Source organism: Aristolochia californica, unplaced genomic scaffold (assembly GCF_029961685.1).
Source record: "Aristolochia californica isolate CCGP_79_NKW_82.1479 unplaced genomic scaffold, dmAriCali1.0.hap1 SCAF_6, whole genome shotgun sequence".
In the NCBI taxonomy this organism is placed as follows: domain Eukaryota; kingdom Viridiplantae; phylum Streptophyta; class Magnoliopsida; order Piperales; family Aristolochiaceae; genus Aristolochia; species Aristolochia californica.
In genome coordinates this window covers 42,107,583-42,129,454 of record NW_027182257.1, presented here as the reverse complement: position 1 = coordinate 42,129,454, position 21,872 = coordinate 42,107,583, and the positions used below count along the sequence as shown (strand labels likewise).

General features: G+C 37.9%; 3 protein-coding genes and 1 long non-coding RNA gene across 11 annotated transcripts; 2 read left to right on the top strand and 2 right to left on the bottom strand.

Annotated features, from left to right (window-relative positions):
* Positions 1-301: 301 nt before the first annotated feature.
* Positions 302-1,283, top strand: LOC137935545 (transcription factor bHLH92). Its single transcript, XM_068780198.1, has 3 exons — positions 302-670; positions 775-1,062; positions 1,189-1,283. Exons 1-3 carry the CDS (start codon positions 326-328, stop codon positions 1,276-1,278), a joined length of 723 nt encoding a protein of 240 aa, XP_068636299.1. The 5' UTR covers positions 302-325; the 3' UTR covers positions 1,279-1,283.
* Positions 1,284-1,376: 93 nt separating this feature from the next.
* Positions 1,377-10,031, bottom strand: LOC137967099 (cysteine synthase-like). Of its 4 annotated transcripts, XR_011116490.1 has the most exons (13): positions 9,981-10,031; positions 9,478-9,526; positions 9,279-9,388; positions 4,610-4,667; positions 4,162-4,206; positions 3,797-4,060; positions 3,540-3,677; positions 3,305-3,356; positions 2,987-3,066; positions 2,279-2,338; positions 2,045-2,125; positions 1,830-1,920; positions 1,532-1,588 (listed from the first exon to the last, which is right to left on the bottom strand). XR_011116490.1 is itself a non-coding variant. In XM_068813532.1 (12 exons), the coding sequence occupies exons 2-12, from the start codon at positions 9,517-9,519 to the stop codon at positions 1,496-1,498; spliced, it is 1,023 nt and encodes a 340-aa protein (XP_068669633.1). In that variant the 5' UTR covers positions 9,520-9,526; positions 9,981-10,031; the 3' UTR covers positions 1,377-1,495. The 4 variants fall into 4 exon arrangements, 3 of the variants coding, with proteins under 3 accessions (XP_068669633.1, XP_068669634.1, XP_068669635.1); XM_068813532.1 differs by lacking the exon at positions 1,830-1,920 and having other exon boundaries at positions 1,377-1,588; XM_068813534.1 differs by lacking the exon at positions 1,532-1,588 and having other exon boundaries at positions 1,610-1,920.
* A 440-nt stretch (positions 10,032-10,471) lies between these two features.
* LOC137967144 (uncharacterized) lies at positions 10,472-16,142 on the top strand. Of its 5 annotated transcripts, none has more exons than XR_011116497.1 (7): positions 10,472-10,645; positions 10,778-10,846; positions 10,945-11,016; positions 11,136-11,680; positions 14,319-14,394; positions 15,845-15,935; positions 16,055-16,142. It is a non-coding gene; the product is annotated as an uncharacterized lncRNA (long non-coding RNA). The 5 variants fall into 5 exon arrangements; XR_011116499.1 differs by having other exon boundaries at positions 15,820-15,935; XR_011116496.1 differs by lacking the exon at positions 14,319-14,394.
* Positions 16,143-16,350: 208 nt separating this feature from the next.
* LOC137967143 (cysteine synthase-like) lies at positions 16,351-21,264 on the bottom strand. Its single transcript, XM_068813596.1, has 11 exons — positions 21,119-21,264; positions 20,594-20,642; positions 20,395-20,504; positions 19,474-19,531; positions 18,690-18,953; positions 18,430-18,567; positions 18,195-18,246; positions 17,881-17,960; positions 17,146-17,205; positions 16,913-16,993; positions 16,351-16,456 (listed from the first exon to the last, which is right to left on the bottom strand). Exons 2-11 carry the CDS (start codon positions 20,633-20,635, stop codon positions 16,364-16,366), a joined length of 978 nt encoding a protein of 325 aa, XP_068669697.1. The 5' UTR covers positions 20,636-20,642; positions 21,119-21,264; the 3' UTR covers positions 16,351-16,363.
* Positions 21,265-21,872: the final 608 nt, after the last annotated feature.

The window sequence follows — 21,872 nt, the reverse complement described above, 5'->3', positions numbered from 1 at the left end:
CGTGCTTGGGGTCGTGGGTTCAAGTCCCCGCGGTAGGTGTTATTATATTTATTATATTTTTCTGAGTTGTATTTTTTCTACCATCAATCAAACTGGGTCCACTAGATCAACGGATCCAATCGTTTAGTCAAAGCTGTCGCCATACGTGGCTATGTCAACCAACATGTGCGCATAACCCTTTTCGCGACTCGTCGAATTTGACCACGTTTTAAATAAGGTCTCCTCTGTCCTCTTGCCGCGACCGTTGTATTAACGATGAACTCCAGTTCCGAAATTTAAATTTCTCGGGAAAGCTAGAGAACAGATCACACAGAGCCAGAAATTCATGGATCTCTTCCTCCAAGAAGATTTTCTGATAGAAATGCTGTGGTCGGAGCTTCCTTCCGCTGACGTCCGAGCCTTCTTTCCGGCAAACGGACAGAGTGCCTTTCTTCCATACTCGAGTCCCAGTGATGGATTTGCTGCGGAAAGTTCAGGAATTTCTGAAAATCGAAGTAACGTGAATAGAAGAATGATTTCCATGTTGAGGTCGATCCGAGGAAGTGGGGTGCAAGGCAAGGAGGTCGACGACAGGCAGTGCTATCGACATATGTTAACTGAGCGGCAGAGGAGGAAGAAGATGAAGCAGAGTTGCATGGAATTACATGCCTTGCTGCCCCGTGGAACCAAGGTTGGGATCTTAAGATTTTGAACGAATTGCTCCTCTGGGGGTGACCCAGTTTTGTTGTCAATGATATAGCTCGTAACCTTTCAATTTCGTCCTTTTATTTGCAGGCAAACATGAACTCGATCGTTCAAACGGCAGGTAATCACTTGCGGGATCTGGAAGGCCTGAAGAAGGAATTGCAGCAGAAAAACGCTGAAGTCCAGGACAAATTAACAGGAAATGGCAAGAACGCATGGTTATCTAACATCAAATTCCGTGTCGAAAATCCGTCTGATGCAGTTGAGTCCATGATCGAGGTTCTTAAGTGTCTGAAAGCGATGGAGCTCAAAGCAGTAACAATCAAATCAAATTTCCCTGGTCCAGACTTCTCAGCAGCTATTGAGATGGAAAGCAAGGTGTGCAAAACTCTCTTGATCTAGGACAGTTGTTCTTGACGTAATACTTCAGGGGTTAAATTGATAAAACAAATAATTATATGAGACCTAGTCTGAGAATTTTTTATTTTTCTGTTTGTCGAACAGATTGAAACAACGGAGGTGGAGGCGGCGGTGAAGAACACCTTGATGGAAACTGAGAGGAAATTTCAAGTGTGCTTGCGAGGAAGCGAATAACGAGAGTGGTTGTTGAGAATTGTACTGAGCCGTTCTTATGGATACGTTTGAAATGAAGTGTTTTTCTATATTTTTATAAGAAAAAAGGAGAAGGTGTGTCAAAGAATGCAGTACTTGATTACAGTGAAAGAAAACAGAGAAAAGGACAGCCTTTAAGATACAAATGCTGTAGCAATATGTAGGTGAGCTTTAATTTTTTGCTACAAAGCCAAGTTACTCAGGGCTCAATAGCCATGTTCTCAACTTCATGCTTGATGGATTCAAATAGAACAGTCGACAGATAACGCTCACCACAGCTGGGGAAAATTGCCTACACCAATGGAAGATAAAGGATCAACTGGTTTAAGTAAATACTGAAGTTTCAGAAAGACAAAGATGTTAAATATATAGCAAATTCAAATTTAGGTTTTAAAAACTGAAAGATGACAGTGAGGGAGAGATAAACGTTAATTTCCTGTTTCAGGGTTCGTCAGGTTGCCTTGATTTGCATGATTTGAGCTATAGAATGTCCTAAGTGTGCACCACCGATCACAGGCCTTATTAGAACTTACCAATTGTCGCAAAATTTTCTTCAGATCCAGGACACAACTCTATAGTCATCAGACAAATAGTCTAAATAGGTCTGGTTCCAGCTTCTAGCTTCTGAACAATAATTCGCAGTTGATTATGTTCATTGGGTAATCAGTAACTTGTTTAACTATAAACACAGATTGGTTTAGTCAGTTATAGTGAACTAGAGCACGGAACAAACAATGAAGAGACTTACTACTATGAGCTTTCCAGCATTTTCTGGCCTCTGCGCAATCTTAATTGCAGCTGCAGCAGCTGCTCCAGATGATATCCCAACCTGCAATCAATCGCTCACCATCAAAGTAGATTGAACAAATGATACTGAAGAAGATGCAAGTAAACCTATGCACTGATATAGGGCGCAAGAAATCTTGTGTGAAAGCTTAACTAGAAAACTGCCTAGATGAGGGTGTTCTGGTTGAAATCTCACCAGCAACCCTTCTTTCAGGGCAAGAAGCTTAGCTGTCTCAATTGCTTCATCACTTGAGATCTGGGAAAGAGTGCCATAGAGCCCTTTAAGATAAAAAAAAAAAAAAAAAAAAAAGGAAATGTATAGATTTCACCAGCTAGATGGCATAGTTTACTGTAGCAATTACAATCAGAAACACTGATTTAACAGTTACAAAAATAGTAGAGATCAGCCTAGGTCCTTTTTTTCAGTTTTTGCTTCTCACAACCCTTTTCTGTTTTTTTAACCCTCACCTTGTTGCTCAGAATAGTCCTCCAAGATAAGAGAAATCTTGTGCCTATTATTTGGGAAGTAGTTTCCTAATTTCAGCTTAATTTTGGCTACTCATTTGGCCATGAACCTGGACCTAACTTTCAGGGTGTGTGCTGTTATGTATTCTATCAATTATTCTCATAAAACTCTACACTAAAGTTCCACACCCTGTGATAGTTAAATTAGGATCTTCCACAACAAATGAACTAGATAAGAAGCAATCTTCCATCCTGCACTGGTATCTCATGCTACACTTCTAATCTTGTAATGACAGTTGCATCTTTAGTAAACCTAACACACTTCTCCACAGGTAAAAAAATTAATCCATTTCTGTTACAGCAAATGTAGAATGAAATTGCTGCTGGTTTTGGTGATCATGTAATGCATAAATTTTTATACCTGCGTCTAAAGACTTACTTGGATAACGTCATCAAGAAGGTTGACCTCCAAAACTTCAGGAATGAAGCCTGCGCCAATACCTTGGATCTTATGGGGACCTACATTTATGCCACTCTGACAAGTCATAAAGCCATAGATGTCCACAAAAATTATCAAGTTCAAATGAAAAACTGTCCTTGTCAATAAGAATGTGAAAAAATTAAAATAAATAAATAAATAAATAATCACACAATAAGATGTGCCCACACCTTGCATGTTCTGAAACGCCTCAGATAACAGCAACCTCAAGAAAATACAGGAAAACATAGAGCAATGAGAAAAAATTTAACATCTCACCAGGTTGTCCTCCTGATAAAACAGCACTCTCAGCTGGTTCAACACCATACAGCTAAAAGAAAATAGACAACACAAATTTATGAAACAAGATTGCAATAAGTGAGACAAGATCAATTGAACAAGATACATTGAATGGAAAGCCACTTAAGAAACTTAACCTTAGTCACATTTATTTGAAGATAATAAATTTGTCAGTTCAAGCAGTAGCAGAAGTTGCAGAACTACTACTACTGACCTTGATGTCAGGGCTTTGCTCTTTGAGAAACTTCCCTGCTCCAGTTATTGTACCACCAGTTCCAATCCCAGCAACAAGGGCATGAACTTTTCCACCCGAGCCTTTCCAAATTTCTGGACCCGTGGTCTCATAATGAACCTACATAATCAGAAAATTTATTGTATCCATTTTCCTCTATACCTTCTTCCTTACAACATATATGAATGAGAACATCAAAACGTACTGAAATACATAGTGATCCACAATAGTGAGGAAACCTTTGGGTTTGATGGGTTTGCCACCTGTTGAAGAAAATAAGAATTTGGTGTCTTGGCCATGATCTCCTCAACCTTTTGAAATGCAGCTGTTATGCTATTAGATGCGTCTATCAGCACCAACTCTGCTCCAAAAGCTCGAAGAATGACCTTTCTTTCAAGGCTAGAAGTATGTGGCATGACGATGATGAGTCTGTAACCCCTGGTGGCTGCAATGAAGGCCAATCCTATGCCAGTGTTCCCGGTAGTTAGCTCAACAAGCACACTCTTCAAATTCAGCAAAACAGAATCAACAGAACACAAAAACCATCAGCACAGGAATGGGTCAACCAGTGTAATACACAGTAGAGTAAGTGATCCTAAATTACCTGCTTGTTGGTACAGATCAAGTGAATTAGGTACTTGAACAGGATCTAGAAAATGAGGAAAAAAATAGTAAAAAGCTATATGGCAATTCTCAGATGAGGTTATCGTAGGAGCTTGTTTATAATGTTTTTGGACCATTTATGAACAACGGATGCACTTGAAGAAGCAGCTAATTCAAGATGTGGAGAATAAAGCTACATAATTCCCACAAGTAATAAGAACAGACAAAACGAGTTTTTTTTTTTTTTTGTTTGGGGGGGGGGGGGGGGCGGGGTGAATGGACAAGACCAACATGAATTGATTTATAATAAATTATCAGCATTCCTTAAACTTCTTTTGCTAATTTTACATGGAAAAAAGAAGGCAAAAATAGTAACTGCTTGGAACTGATTTGTACACAGCAAACCTATTAGAAGGAAAATATTTGAACTTGAAATGTACGTGTATGACCTTGCCAGGTGTGATGAGGCCTTTCTGTTCTGCATCAGTGATCATACTATATCCAATCCTGCCATTGAAAGAAAGCAAATACCATCAAGAATACATCTAATAAAGAAGCAAGTCTCCAAAAACATCACGAGTATAAACCTTAATGTTTTCTCCCAGTGCTATGATATGTCAGTACCTACTAGCATGTTAGGAATTAGACGCCTTAATTCAAAACTAACTAGAGCAATAATAATCGCACAAGAATAAAAAGGCAAACACGAAGAACACAAGATTTGTTAAGTTGGGTTCAAGGCCCATCCCAAAATGACTAGCCAACTTAGGAAACCTCTTTACCAACTAATAAACTCAAGATCTTTGTACTCACTAATCTATGTGGTACTATTCCTTAACACTCCCCCTTACATGTATACCTCTTTTATAGCACTACAAGTGAATAATTTAGGAGTAGGCAGTTTAGGTGTAGGCCATCTTTTGTGGCTCTACAAGTGGATAGTTTAGGTGTAAGCCCTCTTTTGTAGCTTTACAAGTAGATAGTTTAGGCGTAGGCCCACATATGAGTACTTGCTCTGATACCACCCTGAACAAGCATGTCTGCCTGATCAATATCTTCTAACACCACTACAGAGAGCGGGTTCGTCTCATTGCTTCTGCTATGCGATCCAGAACAATTCTTCCTCGAAAATCGTCCTCGTCTACATCATGACCTCGAATGCCAAGGCTAATAGTGATGGGCCCAGGCCGACATACTAGCTCTGACAAAGCTAATGCCATCTTCTTCATTCCAACCTTATCTGGACCTAAAAACAACATCCATGCGTCACCCTTTGCACCAGTCCCACGGCGTTTGGCAGCACCTGATCTGCACTGTATTATGGTAGTTGCCACAACTGATGCAGCATCAGTCTGCCAAGGAACCCTTTCAGTGAGACCTTTGAAGAGGCTTTTGAAAGAATCGACATCTAATGTTGTAGCATGCTTCATATTCTGCAGGGCAGAGAATTTTTCAAGAGGCCAGTCTGAGGGAATACAGTCTGAAAGGCCTTTTATCCGCTCCTTGTGGGTTTTGTCAAGGGTACTCTCACGCACTTTCGGATGCCCCAAGACGAGTTCTGTTCTAACAGGGCTTTTTGGAGGGGACTGAGGATGCGCTGCTGGATTTCGAACTAGGTTGTGATTCAATTGTAGAGAAGGGGGATTCCTTGTGAGCTGTAATTTAAGTGCTGTCTTCTTTTGCTTTCTGATCTACACTTTCATCTTTGTTTCTTCGCCTGTTTATTTTAGATGTTCTCTTGTTTCTGTTCCTGTTAATTTCGGGAGTTATTTGAGGGAAGATTTGCATTGGGAATTTGCTGCTACTTATTATCTTCTCATGCTCGTCTCTTCTCTAGCGTTGGATCGGATTCACTCTGTTCAAAAACTAGCAACCAGAAAAATTCTGGTCTGTGATCCCTGGTTCATTCGATCTCTGCTGTCATGATCGCTTATTGCAAGACCATTCGTTATTATTTTCTGTTGCCGTTGGATCTTGCTTGTTGAAATCTTCTTTCGGAAACCAGTCCGGTGATTCTGCTGCTGATTATGAGTATCATGTAGCTTAATTAATTCCTGTAATTCAGGCTTCAGCACATTGCTTCTACTGCTGCTCATGGTATATCTGTCGTTGTTGATCCAGCCTGCTACCCACGATAGCTGTTGTTTCTCTTACAATCAAGCATATCTGCTAAAACTGTTATGGGATCTTGCCGATGTTGACTTACCGTAGCAGAAACAGGTTTTTGGATATTTTATTTCCGAGTTGCTGGTTCATCGCTGTTTCCGTCCTGGGAGCATCAGCGACGAACCAGCAATCGCTCCACTTCAGAATACAAAGACCTGCTGAATTAACGGGATTTTCTGCTATCTGGAGGATTATCTCGTTGGCACATCTTCTCTGATCCAGAAATCTGATCATCTATTATCATGGGGAGATAATCTCGAACTGCTGATTTCTCGGCTTATCTCACATCTGCGTTTCATCACCGCTTTGTTCGGCGCCGCAGGGAAGAAGAAGAACTGTAGCAAAAATTAAATGTTTCCCCAAGTTAGGAAACATTTCATCGGCTCACTGGGTCTGCCTAAGTCTCGGACCGGACCGTTCTGCCGAGTTAATCCGGGTCAACCAGGACTGTATCATCGTCTCTCCCGAATGCTGCGACCCGTCGCCGTCGAAAACCGTAGCCATAGTCGACGATCTCTTCGCCGTCGCCGCCGTTCGCCTCAACGGCCACAACGCCGAACGTTTCAAGCCAGTCAGCGCCGCAGCACAGAAAGCAGGGGCTTTGCCTCTGCCGATTTCGCTCCCTCGTTCGGCAAGAGGTTGAGCAGGGGCTCTGTTTCCGTTTGCACAAAATAATCTCGCGGATTTGCGAGAATCACAGTCCCGTTGCCGTTGTCAGAGAAGACAACCCCAGACTCCGCCGAGTCATCTTGCCGCGACTCTGACTCTCTGTAATCACCAGCATCACGGGGAGGAAGACGAAGACGTCTATCTGCCGATGATTTATTTCAGGCGCTATTGATTTTCCTTTCCAGAAATATTTGCCTCGGCCGGCGTCAAGACGATCTTTCCCTCTAGTTTGCTGTCGTTCCACTACGCCGGAGGAAGATCATGAAAAATCAGATTTCCTAAGTTAGGAAACCTGATTTAAATCGCCGATTCAGTCGGCTGCCAAGTCTTGGACCAGACCTTACCGGGTCAAGCCAGCGAACCGGGATGCCCTTCTTGCTGTTATCGAGCAGCACCTGTCTACTGAGTTAACTGGGGCCAACTCGAACTGAGTCGACCCGGTCCGAGTCAAACTGACTCGGCCCAAAAATGCCTCGATATACGTGTCTGGGTCCCGAGTTCTATATGGATTCCTCTTACTACTCAGCTATATTGGTCTATTATTTGACTCAGTCCAACTCGGTTCTTTGTCTCCAGCTAATTATAATCGTGGATTATTACCCGGATTTGGTGCCGACTATTTCATGTGTCCTTATTATTCTTAAGGACCTCTATTATTTACCAGTTATCCGCTACTATACAACTGCACATATGGTGCATGTAATCTGGGCATTGGTCCATTTCCGTTGCTGTTATTGTCTCTTTGATTGAGACATTATTTCTGAAGAAGAACTTCTCGATTGCTTGCCTTGGGTTGATTATTTGTTGACTTTTGTTGGCATTGGTTCTTTTATGCAAAATTTGAATTTCTTAGAAAAATAAATCACATGGTGGCCTTAGTATCGTATTTTCCTCTTCACCCATTACCCTTTGGCAATCTTTCTCCTATCATCCTTGATTTGACTCTCACTAACCCTTATTGGCCAACCCTTTTAAAGCATTATTTTGGTTGTCCATTTTATTCATATGGGTGTTTTAAGTCCATTTGAGACTTTTTATTGGTACCCGTGGGTCTTTTATCGTCGTCTTGTGAATGACAGGCATTAATCACTTTAGTGATTATTTTCACTATATTCGTTCGAAATCCTTGAGTTTGGTTTCGACTTATGTTATATCATCAATTTTTACCTTGTGAGAGTTTGTGTCTAGTTTTGTACTCACTAATCTATGTGAGACTATTCCTTAACACTCCCCCTCACATGTAAACCCTCTTTTGTGGCTTTACAAGTGGATAATTTAGGAGTAGGCAGTTTAGGTGTAAGCCCTCTTTTGTGGCTCTACAAGTGGATAGTTTAGGTGTAGACCCTCTTTTGTGGCTCTACAAGTAGATAGTTTAGATGCAGGCTCACATATGAGTACTCGTTCTGATACCACCCTGAACAAGCATGTCTGCCTGATCAATATCTTCTAACACCACTACAGAGAGCGGGTTCCGTCTCACTACTTCTGCTATGCGATCCAGAACAGCTCTTCCTCGAAAATCTTCCTCGTCTACATCATGACCTCAGATTCCAAGGCAGCAAAGCTACCTCTCTTCCAGAAATCCATTTTCTCTTCTCTTTTCTCCCCAAATTACCTATTTTTCAAGATTATACAGTTTTGCCTCAGGTGAGATTACGTCGTGTCTTCCACCCTTGTAGTAATCCACTATGAAGATAAAATAATTTACAAGAGAAATCGTACATACTCTTGTTTTTCTCTAACCTCTCTCAGCCGTAACTGATGATCCTCCTCGATGATAACCCTAACAATGGTGTCCCCCAAATATAAAGAGAAAACTAGGGCAACCGTAATGCAAGTGTGAAATCCACAAACTATCCTTAATGAAACAACAGTCAATATATCGTGCGCGATACAACAATCCGCGTAAGGCGTAAGGTGTTAATTAGACTCCACAACTTAACATAGCAATATAAATGATCTTGTCTTTGGTCCACATTTAGAAGGCGGTACACAACTAATGTAGAACCTTCACCATATATTGAAGCATTTCCAAGATAAAAGTCTTGGAATAAGAATTTAGGGATAGTGGAGATTGTGAGGATAAGCATCTGATAAATAATCAAGAACAGCAAAGAATGGGTCCACCTAGATTATCACAGGTAGCTATTATACAATCAAAACTACATTCCCTTCACTTATTGTCAAGTTCAAAATAAAGTTAAACTAACAACACAAATGCACTTGTTCATATATCTGTGTTCATACCCAAAAAAAAATTTACGTCAGGAATGGAAATAATACCTGTCTTTCACACTTGAGCAGGGTTGCATCATCTCTAGCTTGGCAGCTATTCTGGCCACACAGCCATCCACTACACTGTTGAGGTACACCAATGGAGTTCTACCAACCAACTGGCAAAGAAGAAAACAATCGGTAGACCAAAATCAAATTGATTCAGGATTAGGGGAAAGACAATATGAATTGTTGTTCTAACACTTACCTCAGTAACATCTTTAGCAATGCCGCAGAACGCTTCCCCCATCTTCTCACTGCAACAAACACATTTGAAACGATATTAAAAATGAACAGTACGAGAAGCAAAAGAATAATAGACATGTATCTTTCGTAATCTGTCAGGGAGTTTATGCCAGACAGGTATCAAAGTGCACCCCCAACCCCACTTAGAAACACCATTTGTTTATTTCAGATCGAGATACCAGCAAGTGTTTTGAAAAATATGTTCAGAAATATAATTAAAGCACATAGCACAAAAAGAAAAAAAAGAAAAAAAACTTGCACAACCGCGGAGACCGACAAAGGTTAGCTTAAAAACTAGCTATACAATGAAGGAAATCAAACAAGACGAAGCAAAAAACAAAAATTACAGAATGATCAATAAAGTCCTGTCTGCGTTTAATCGACAGAACCAAATCGGAAAAGTCAGATATTTCTTTAACGACTAGAAACTCTCAATAAACTGGAGAATGTGGAAAGTTAACAAACCTGAGAGACTTGAAGGTTGAAAAGGGTTTAGGAGCAGTACTGTGTGGAGCTGGGAGTCCAACTGTGATGAATGCCCTTTGTTGAAAATTTTTGATAGACGGAAATATTTCTACAAGATTTTTTCCTACATTTTCCTATGGCCACAAAACACATTGTCGGAAATATTTCTACAAGATTTTTTCATACATTTTCCCATGGCCACAAAACACGAATGCCCTTTTTGTTTACTGATGGGGCTACTGCATTTTGAAATTGAACTAGAAAGTTAAAGTAAAAATAAATTAAAAAAATTACTTTAAATACTTTATCAAATTCTTAATTATCACACTTAAATTAATAATTTAATATAATATTTTAAAATTAATAATAATATGTTTTATTAATAAAATAATATGAATTTTTCTATTAAAATCCAACTTTATTTTTCCGATTTTCTTAGATTGCTTATTTTGAAAAAAAATTACACAGAGGCCCCTAAGCGTCCGTGTTTGGGCGCCGGAGGCATTCGTTCTCCCGCTGCCCCTTTGTAGACTGCAGTGCTGTCTTTGCTGTGTTAGAAGAACTAGTGGCCCTAGTGCTCTCACTTTCTCCATTCTGGTCGAGTTTTTGAGAATGGTTTACATGGCCTCGTGAGACGAGTTCGTGGAGTCTATATCCTCTTATCGGTTTATGATTTTCTTAAACTTTGTTGTATTTGTTTGCCATCGTTGTTCTTTTGTTCTTTGCGTTTTCGTCTTATTTATTAAATTTTTATTTTTATTTCCCTTGATTCCTTACCGTTGACCGAAATTCGGCAGTCTCGGTTCGTGATGAAGTACCGACATTGTGACGGGAAGCTTGTTTTGAAGGTGACAGACAATCGAGAGGTATGCTTATGCGTTTACTCGCATTATTATTTCCTTTTTATTTTATCAGTAGAATTTTGTTCAGCGCTGTTGCAGGCTAAGACGATTTGTTTCTGTAGGGAGTTCTGTTTGATGCTGTCATGTTCTCTTTTCCTCTTTGTCATTTCTTTCTCGCCTTAGAAGTTCAATAGGTCTGTGCCGTTTACTTTTCTTAACTTTTGAGAATATTACAATACTCTTATGTCCTTTATTGCTTTCAAACATCTATAACTGAATATACCGGACATTGTTTGTTTGCTGGATTCACTAGTTACCATTAGCCGTTCACAACATAGACCATGAATTTGAGTTTCGGCAGCGAAAGTGCACTCTGTCAGTGAAATGTAATTTACTTTCACTAGGGAAAGTGTCCCAAAAATCGGTAGTGCACTCTGTAAGTGGGGAGTGAAAGTGAATTCACTCCATGAGGCCAATTAATTCACTTTCACTTATCGATTCCCTCGTCATTCACTCGACGTTTCGTCTGCCTCTCGCCTGTTTCAAGGAGATGGCGCTCCCTTTCAGCCATTGCCGTCCTGTGCTCTCTTATTTGCTCACTCTTCCTTTCTATAACCGTCTATCTTCTTTTCATTTACTCATCATCCATCTACCTGCGCTCCTTCTTCTTCGCTCTCCTCTACCTGCAATTCCTCTTCTTCACTCACTCTTCTTCTCTGCAACCGTCTCTCTTCCTCTTTCCCCAGCCGCCGTCTCTCTCTCGCTGGCCCTCTCTTTCTCTCGTTGTCTCTTTTCCTCTCATTCTTGACAGCATCTATCTACCGCGAGCCACATCTCCTGCTCCCTCTCGATTTGAAGGTATGATATCATTTTTATGAAATTGTTCCTGAAACTGTTTCTTATTCCCGGAATTGACTATTTTCTGAAATTAGATAGTGGGAAACTTGATATTTTTGGGGGAATTGTTTGTTCCATGAAATTAGATAATTCACTTTTGCTTTCATTCACTTTCACTTTCACTTTCCACTGCGCTTTCAAAGTGCAGTGGAAAATGAAAGTGAATTACCTAGTGAAACTTAGTTTTTTCATGAGGAAAACCTTCATGTCTCTTATTGCCTTTAGGAATGCTTCAATTCTGCATATCCTCAGGATTTTGACTTGAACAGTGTAATAAAATCTTATCGAAGGATGCTAATATAGAAGCAATTGAAAGGGACAAAAGCTACCAATGAGGCTTTTGTAGACAACTTGCATTTTACATGGTTTATTTATTCAACCACATAGGGTTAAGTTACTAACATACCTTGCACGTATATCTAAATTTTGTTGCCTTTAAGAATGCTTCAATTCTGCATATCCTCAGGATTTTAACTTGAACAATGTAATAAAATCTTATCGAAGGATGCTAATATAGAAGCAATTGAAAGGGACAAAAGCAACCAATGAGGCTTTTGGAGATGACTTGCATTTTACATGGTTTATTTATTCAACCACATAGGGTTAAGTTACTAACATGCCTTGCACTTATATCTAAATTTTGTTGCTAAAGAATTTCTTATCTGCATCTATATTCAGGGGTTTCTTATTTAAATGTGTTCTAAAAAAAATCAATGACAACATTCTACTGTAGTGATTCAAGACATTCTTGCTCACATCGGAAGATCATCCATTTGGTATTAATAGTATCTTCAACTTCTAATAAAAATTGCTTTGAGCAACATATGAGAGCTTATTATTACCATTTTAACCTAATTTTATTGTAGTACCTTGGATTTTGATGTAGTCCAGGATGAACCAATTTTTTAATACAGTTTATATTGATTTGAAAGTTATTTTTTTGTGTACATGATTGTGTTGCTGCTCTTCATTCCCTTCTTTCTAAGGTCGTGTTTCTGCTTGAAAGAAACAATAGGATAATCCCTTTAGCATAGGAATGAAAAGGTGTAAAATTATTTTTTCATTTGAAGTATAATGTGCGCTTTTCTGATACCTAGGGTGGAGTTGGCTATGGTTTTGAGTTAAGTCAACTACTAGCCTTTATCATTCAGTTGAGTATAACTTTAAATTTCAATATTTTGTCAGTTTATAATTTGGCACTAATAACAAAAAGAAAACTTTCCTTTGTTTCTACTGTAGGCACTTACACGAGAAAAATTAGTAAATATAAATAATTTTCTCAAAATATATACTCCAACTTGAAATTAGTTTTTTTTGTTTTGGTGAGGATTTTTCCCATGAGAGCCTAGCCTAAGTAGAAAATCTTCCTTGAAAAAAATACTTTAAGAATGAATCATTTTTTTTCTTTTTAATTTTATTTGGTGGACCAAAATAATGGTCTGATCCAGACTAGCCACCAAACTAAACTGAAATTAAGTGAATTACAGGAAGCGCCCTTACATAATCAGTCATTGTTTACCATGAACCTTAATTGGACCGTCAATTTGGTGTTTATGAAATGGCAATTTCTAGGGAGTGTTACCAACCCATGGTAGGAATTGGATTATAGAACTTGTGGGTCCAGTCTAAGCTAGAACTTTTAAAGGTAAGTTTTAACATCATTTTTTTTAAATTAGGAAATCAATAAACAACAAGGCATCTGTAGACATCTGTGAGACAGCCAAAAACCCCACTTATATAGGCACCAAATGTGGTGATTTGTAGTCACTCAATTTGTCAGAAGTAATTTTTTCCCTTTCAAAGCCTATCTTTTCTAGATGTATTCATTGGTTTGATATCAACTGAACTTCGGGTGCAATGAGATATCAATGGATAAATCATTCTGTGATTAACAATTAGCTTTGATCATATAAAATGCATTTTTTAAACTAACCAGCTTCTCTCTCTTTATTGCTTTATTAGCCCTCAATACTGACTATTCATGGGCAAATTACATATCTACGAGATGGTATTACTCAATTTACTTTGCTTTCTCACTCCAGTTGCTTAGGAGAGGTAAATGTTAGTGTTCAAAAGAATGTTAAGAGAATAAGTCTGAGTTATGCTTAATATTTCCTTTGTTTTTTTGTTTTTTGTCTTTTTGTTTGTGTTTTTAGTTTTTTTAATATAATTAAAAGACTCTTTATTGTTCATTTCATTTTTAGCCTCTTCAAGAATTACAAAATTCTAGTAACTTTTTAGTTACTGGTGGGGATTTCATAAACCTATGTCCTGTTTCATATTATTGTATGACAAATCACACTTAATTGGAGTCTAAATTTTTTTATTTTACTTGAAACAATCATATTATTCTGCTGGAATCAAATTGTCAGTCACATTATTTTTTTAAAGTACTTGCATATCAGCATAGGTATTTGGTTGGTTAGACTCACCCCTGAAAAATTGAAGTTACTCTCTCTCCCTAAGAACATCAGTGCTTATGCCCATCCCATGGTTTTGAAATTTGATTACACTAACTCTTTTCATCTCATCTGTTTTTCTTACAAAAAATGATAAGAAGTACCCTTAATATGTATTTTTTATTGGATAGTGATTACAGACACACACGACACCCCATACTCTGGTGAAACTTGAATTTAAGACCTCAAGATCTCACTTACAATGTGGTCGTTAAGGTAAGGGTCCAATCCACATAAAATAAACAACTTAGTGTTTGAATTAAGCCCATCCCTAGATTAATTTCATTACCCTTCTTCTTTTGTTTATTTTTTTTTTACAAATAAGGGGGAAATTTATAAAAACATTGAGTTAAGAGCCATTTTGTCATTTTTTGACAGAGAATCTGTGGAAGGAGGTGAGTATAATGAAATCTAATATTCAAGGGGTTAATATTTTCTACTGATAGGGTGAGAATAATCAACTCAATTTTCTCAAAAAAAGAATAGTCAACTCAATACCTTTTAATGGTTTATTATAATTTGACTTTAGTAGTAGGAGTAACCCATTCATAGTATTTTCTGTTGTTAGCAATTCATAGTATTTGCTGGATTGTACACCGGCCAATGCTTTAAAACCTGGTTAGTCATCAAAAATATTTGGTCTCACTAGTTTGACCAGTGGGGCAAACTAATCCAGCAGTCAAAAACAAAAGGTTGCAGATTAAAAATAATATCAAAATAAACAGGTTTACTAATTTTTTCCATTTCTTTAAAAGAAGTTAAGACACTGTTATAAAGCCTGGACTGGACCAGCTGGTTGAACCGGATTCGACCGGACCTGGTCCCCGGTTATATTAGAGAAAAACCTGGGGAAGAGCAAAAACCGGGCTGATCTGGCCAGGTTTGCTGGTCTGACCCGGCTTAGTCAGCCGGGTTGCTCTTCCCTGCATGCATGCAGGGGGAAGGAGGACAGGGCAGAGGTTTCTGCCACCCTGTCTTTAAAATTACAGAGGGAGAGGAAGGGGGTGGAGCCTTGCCTCCCCTCTCCTTCGGCTGGTGGGGAAAAGTCCCCCACCCTCCCATCTGCCATGTCGAGCTCCCTCTCCCTCTGTAACCCATAGATCAGGGGAATGTTCTTCCCCTGACAGTTTATATATATATATATATATATATATATATATATATTGCTGACATCATTATGATGTCAGCACCATCGGTGGTCAAACCCAGTTGAACCAGGTTGGAGCTGACCTGGCCACCTCACTGGGTTGGTGACTGGGTCGGGTTTTATATCAGTGGTTAAAACCACTTATTTACATGGTCTAGGTCATGTGGCTTGGGCTTTGACTCAATTGTCACATGGGTGTTTCAGGTATGGGATCTTGAGTCAAGTCTCACCAAGGGGGTAAGGGGTTTGTGTACTTGTATAATTAACATTAAAAAACATGGTCCAGGTGACTTAGCTCATTTCCAAATCGGCTGGCCTTACTGGGTTATCTCGGAATGGTCATAGACGTAATCATGGTAAAGGCCCAAGTCAATTGATTCAACCAGACAAGAACTTTTAGATGAAAAGAAATCAAATTGAAATAAAACACTACCACTTTTTTCCCAAATTGAAATATAACATCAAATTCAGTGTCGAAAATCCGTCTGATGCAGTTGTGTCCATGATCGAGGTTCTCAGGTGTCTGAAAGCAATGGAGCGCGAAGCAGTAACTATCAAATCAAATTTCTCTGGTCCAGACTTCTCAGCAGCTATTGAGATGGAAAGCAAGGTGTGTAAAAACTCTCTTGATCTAGGACAGTTGTTCTTGACGTAATACTTAAATTGATAAAACAAGTAATTATATGAGACCGAGTCTGAGAATTTTTTATTTTTCTGTTTCTCGGACAGATTGGAACAACAGAGGTGGAGGCAGCGGTGAAGAACACCCTGATGGAAACTGAGAGGAAATTTCAAGTGTGCTTACGAGGAAGCGAGTAACGAGAGTGGTTGTTGAGAATTGTACTGAGCCGTTCGTATGGATATGTTTGAAATGAAGTGTTTTTTTATATTTTTATAAGTAAAAACATAAAGAGGTGTGACAAAGATTGCAGTACTTGATTACAGTCAAAGAAAACAGAGAAAAGGACAGCCTTCAAGATACAAATGCTGTAGCAATATGTAGGTGAGCTTTAATTTTTTGCTACAAAACCAAGATACTCAGGGCTCAATAGCCATGTTCTCAACTTCATGCTTGATGGATTCAAATAGAACAGTCGACAGATAACGCTCACCACAACTGGGGAAAATTGCCTACACCAATGGAAGATAAAGGATCAACTGGTTTAAGTAAATACTGAAGTTTCAGAAAGACAAAGATGTTAAATATATAGCAAATTCAAATTTAGGTTTTAAAAACTGAGAGAAGACAGTGAGGGAGAAATAAACGTTAATTTCCTGTTTCAGGGTTCGTCAGGTTGCCTTGATTTGCATGATTTGAGCTATAGAATGTCCTAAGTGTGCACCACCGATCACAGGCCTTATTAGAACTTACCAATTGTCGCAAAATTTTCTTCAGATCCAGGACACAACTCTATAGTCATCAGACAAATAGTCTAAATAGGTCTGGTTCTAGCTTCTAGCTTCTGAACAATAATTCGCAGTTGATTATGTTCATTGGGTAACCAGTAACTTGTTTAACTATAAACACAGATTGGTTTAGTCAGTTATAGTGAACTAGAGCACGGAACAAACAATGAAGAGACTTACTACTATGAGCTTTCCAGCATTTTCTGGCCTCTGCGCAATCTTAATTGCAGCTGCAGCAGCTGCTCCAGATGATATCCCAACCTGCAATCAATCGCTCACCATCAAAGTAGATTGAACAAATGATACTGAAGAAGATGTAAGTAAACCTATGCACTGATAATGGGCGCAAGAAATCTTGTTGAAAGCTTAACTAGAAAACTGCCTAGATGAGGGTGTTCTGGTTGAAAGCTCACCAGCACCCCTTCTTTCAGGGCAAGAAGCTTAGCTGTCTCAATTGCTTCATCACTTGAGATCTGGGAGAGAGTGCAATAGAGCCCTTTAAGATAAAAAAAAAAAAAAAAAAAAGGAAATATATATTAAAGAAAAACAAATAAAAGTTTGCCCTAGATTTCACCAGCTAGATGGCATAGTTTACTGTAGCCATTACAGTCAGAAACACTGATTTAGCAGTTACAAAAATAGTAGAGATCAGCCTAGGTCCTTTTTTTCAGTTTTTGCTTCTCACAACCCTTGTCTTTTTTTTAACCCTCACCTTGTTGCTCAGAATAGTCCTCCAAGATAAGAGAAATCTTGTGCTTATTATTTGGGAAGGAGTTTCCTAATTTCAGCTTAATTTTGGCTACTCATTTTGCGATGGACCTGAACCTAACTTTCAGGGTGTGTGCTGTTATGTATTCTATCAATTATTCTCATAAAACTCTACACTAAAGTTCCACACCCTGTGATAGTTAAATTAGGATCTTCCACAACAAATGAACTAGATACGAAGCGATCTTCCATCGTGCACTGGCATCTCATGCTACACTTCTAATCTTGTAATGACAGTTGCATCTTTAGTAAAACTAACACACTTCTCCACAGGTAAAAGAATTAATCCATTTCTGTTACAGCAAATGTAGAATGCAATTGCTGCTGGTTTTGGTGATCATGTAATGCATAATTTTTTTTACCTTCGTCTAAAGACTTACTTGGATAACGTCATCAAGAAGGTTGACCTCCAAAACTTCAGGAATGAAGCCTCCGCCAATACCTTGGATCTTATGGGGACCTACATTTATGCCACTCTGACAAGTCATAAAGCCATAGACGTCCACAAAAATTATCAAGTTCAAATGGAAAACTGTCCTTGTCAATAAGAATGTGAAAAAATTAAAATAAATAAATAAATAATCACACAATAAGATGTGCCCACACCTTGCATGTTTTGAAACGCCTCAGATAACAGCAACCTCAAGAAAATACAGGAAAACATAGAACAATGAGAAAAAAATTAACATCTCACCAGGTTGTCCTCCTGATAAAACAGCACTCTCAGCTGGTTCAACTCCATACAGCTAAAAGAAAATAGACAACACAAATTTATGAAACAAGATTGCAATAAGTGAGACAAGATCAATTGAACAAGATACATTGAATGGAAAGCCACTTAAGAAACTTAACCTTAGTCACATTTATTTGAAGATAATAAATTTGTCAGTTCAAGCAGTAGCAGAAGTTGCAAAACTACTACTACTGACCTTGATGTCAGGGCTTTGCTCTTTGAGAAACTTCCCTGCTCCAGTTATTGTACCACCAGTTCCAATCCCAGCAACAAGGGCATGAACTTTTCCACCCGAGCCTTTCCAAATTTCTGGACCCGTGGTCTCATAATGAACCTACATAATCAGAAAATTTATTATATCCATTTTCCTTTATACCTTCTTCCTGACAACATATATGAATGAGAACACCAAAACATACTGAAATACATAATGAACCACAATAGTAAGGAGGAAACCTTTGGGTTTGATGGGTTTGCAAACTGTTGAAGAAAATAGGAATTTGGTGTCTTGGCCATGATCTCCTCAACCTTCTGCAATGCAGCTGTTAAGCCATTAGATGCGTCTGTCAGCACCAACTCTGCCCCAAAAGCTCGAAGAATGACCCTTCTTTCAAGGCTATAAGTGTGTGGCATGACAATGACGAGTCTGTAACCCCTGGCGGCTGCAATGAAGGCCAATCCTATGCCAGTGTTCCCGGAAGTTAGCTCAACAAGCACACTCTTCAAATTCAGCAAAACAGAATCAACAGAACACAAAAAACCATCAGCACAGGAATGGGTCAACCAGTGTAATAGAGTAAGCAATCCTAAATTACCCGCTTGTTGGTACAGATCAAGTGAGTTAGGTACTTGAACAGGATCTAGAAAATGACGGAAAAAATAGTAAAAAGCTATATGGCAATTCTCAGATGAGGTTATCGTAGGAGCTTGTTTATAATGTTTTTGGACCATGTATGAACAACGGATGCACTTGAATAAGCAGCTATTCAAGATGTGGAGAATAAAACTACATAATTCCCATAAGTAATAAGAACAGACAAAACGAGTTTTTTTTGGGGGGGGGGGGGAATGGAAAAAACAACATGAGTTGATTTATAATAAATTATCAGCATTCCTTAAACTTCTTTCACTAATTTGACATGGAAAAAAGAAGGCAAAAATAATAACCGCTTGGAACTGATTTGTACACAGCAAACCTATTAGAAGGAAAATATTTGAAATTGAAATGTACGTGTATGACCTTGCCAGGTGTGATGAGGCCTTTCTGTTCTGCATCAGTGATCATACTATATCCAATCCTGCCATTGAAAGAAAGCAAATACCATCAAGAATACATCTAATAAAGAAGCAAGTCTCCAAAAACATCATGAGTATAAACCTAGATGTTTTCTCCCAGTGCTATGATATGTCAGTACCTAGTAGCATGTAATTAGACGCCCTAATTCAAAACTAACGAGAGTAATAATAATCGCAGACAAATAAAAAGGCAAACATGAAGAACACAAGATTTATACAGCTTCGTTTCAAGGTGAGACTACATCCTGTCTTCTGCCGCTACAGTAATCCACTATGAAGATGAAATAGTTTATAAGAGAAATCCACATACTCTTGTTTTTCTCTAACCTCTCTCAGCTCCAACTGATGATCCACCTCGATGATAACCCTAACAATGGCGCCCCCAAATATAAAGAGAAAACTAGGACAACCGTAATGCAAGTGTGAAATCCACAAACTACCCTTAATGAAACAACAATCAATATATCGTGCGCGATACAACAATCCGTGTAAGGCGTAAGGTGTTAATTAGGCTCCACAACTTAACATAGCAATAGAAATGATCTCGTCTTTGGTCCACATACAGAAGGCGGTACACAACTAATATAGAACCTTCACCATATATTGAAGCATTTCCAAGGTAAAAGTCTTGGAATAAGAATTCAGGGATAGTGGAGATTGCGAGGATAAGCATCTGATAAATAATCAAGAACAGCAAAGAATGGGTCCACCTAGATTGTCACTGGTAGCTATTATACAATCAAAACTACATTCCCTTCACTTATTGTCAAGTTCAAAATAAAGTTAAACTAACAACACAAATGCACTTGTTCATATCTGTGTTCATACCCAAAAAAAAATTTACGTTCAGGAATGGAAATAATACCTGTCTTTCACACTTGAGCAGGGTTGCATCATCTCTAGCTTGGCAGCTATTCTGGCCACACAGCCATCCACTACACTGTTGAGGTACACCAATGGAGTTCTACCAACCAACTGGCAAAGAAGAAAACAATCGGTAGACCAAAATCAAATTGATTCAGGATTAGGGGAAAGAGCATATGAATTGTTGTTCTAACACTTACCTCAGTAACATCTTTAGCAATGCCGCAGAACGCTTCCCCCATCTTCTCACTGCAACAAACACATTTGAAACGATATTAAAAATGAACAGTACGAGAAGCAAAAGAATAATAGACATGTATCTTTCATAATCTGTCAGGGAGTTTATGCCAGACAGGTATCAAAGTGCACCCCCAATCCCACTTAGAAACACCATTTGTTTATTTCAGATCGAGATAGCAGCAAGTGTTTTGAAAAATATGTTCAGAAATATAATTAAAACACATAACACAAAAAAAAAAAAAAAAAAAAAAAAAAACTTGCACAACCGCGGAGACCAACAAGGTTAGCTTAAAAACTAGCTACACCATGAAGGAAATCAGACAAGATGAAGCAAAAAAAAAAATTACAGAATGGTCAATGAAGTCCTGTCTGCGTTTAATCGACAGAACCAAATCGGAAATTGTTTAGCTCAATCTTTTCAGTCAGATCTTTCTTTAACGACTTGAAACTCTAAATAAACTGGAGAATGTGGAAACTTAACAAACCTGAGAGACCAGAAGGTTGAAAAGGGTCTTAGGAGCAGAACTGTGTGGAGCTGGGAGTCCAAATCTGTCGAATGCCCTTTGTTGAAAATTTTTGATTGTCGGAAATATTTCTACAAGATTTTTTCCTACATTTTCATATGGCCACAAAACACGAATGCCCTTTGTTGAAAATTTTTGGGGTTAGTGCATTTTGAAATTGAAGTAGAAAGTGAAATTAAAAGTAATTTTTTTTTAAAACTTTCTTGTATTATTGTGCACATTGAAAAATTTAGCAAAAAGTGGATAATGAATTTATTAATAAAATATTTTTTTATTTTTTTTAAAATAAAATATTAAATTAAATAAATATAAAAAATGTTTAAGTACTTAATCAAATTTTTATTTTTCCAATATCTAAATTATCACTCTTAAATTAATTATTTAATATATTATTAAAAATCATGAATTTAAAAAATAAATAAGAATGATATTTCATTAATAAAATAAGATAGATTTTTGTTTAGTCTAAATTAATATAATAATTACAAATTAAAATTAAAATATTCATTTAAATAATTTAAATAATTAAAACTTTAAAAAATTACTTTAAATACTTTATCAAATTCTTACTTTTAAGATATCTTAATTATCACACTTAAATTAATTATTTAATATAATATTTGAAAAATAATAATAATATAATTTATTAATAAAATATTATGAATATTTCTATTAAAATCCAACTTTATTTTTCCGATTGCTTATTTTGAAGAAA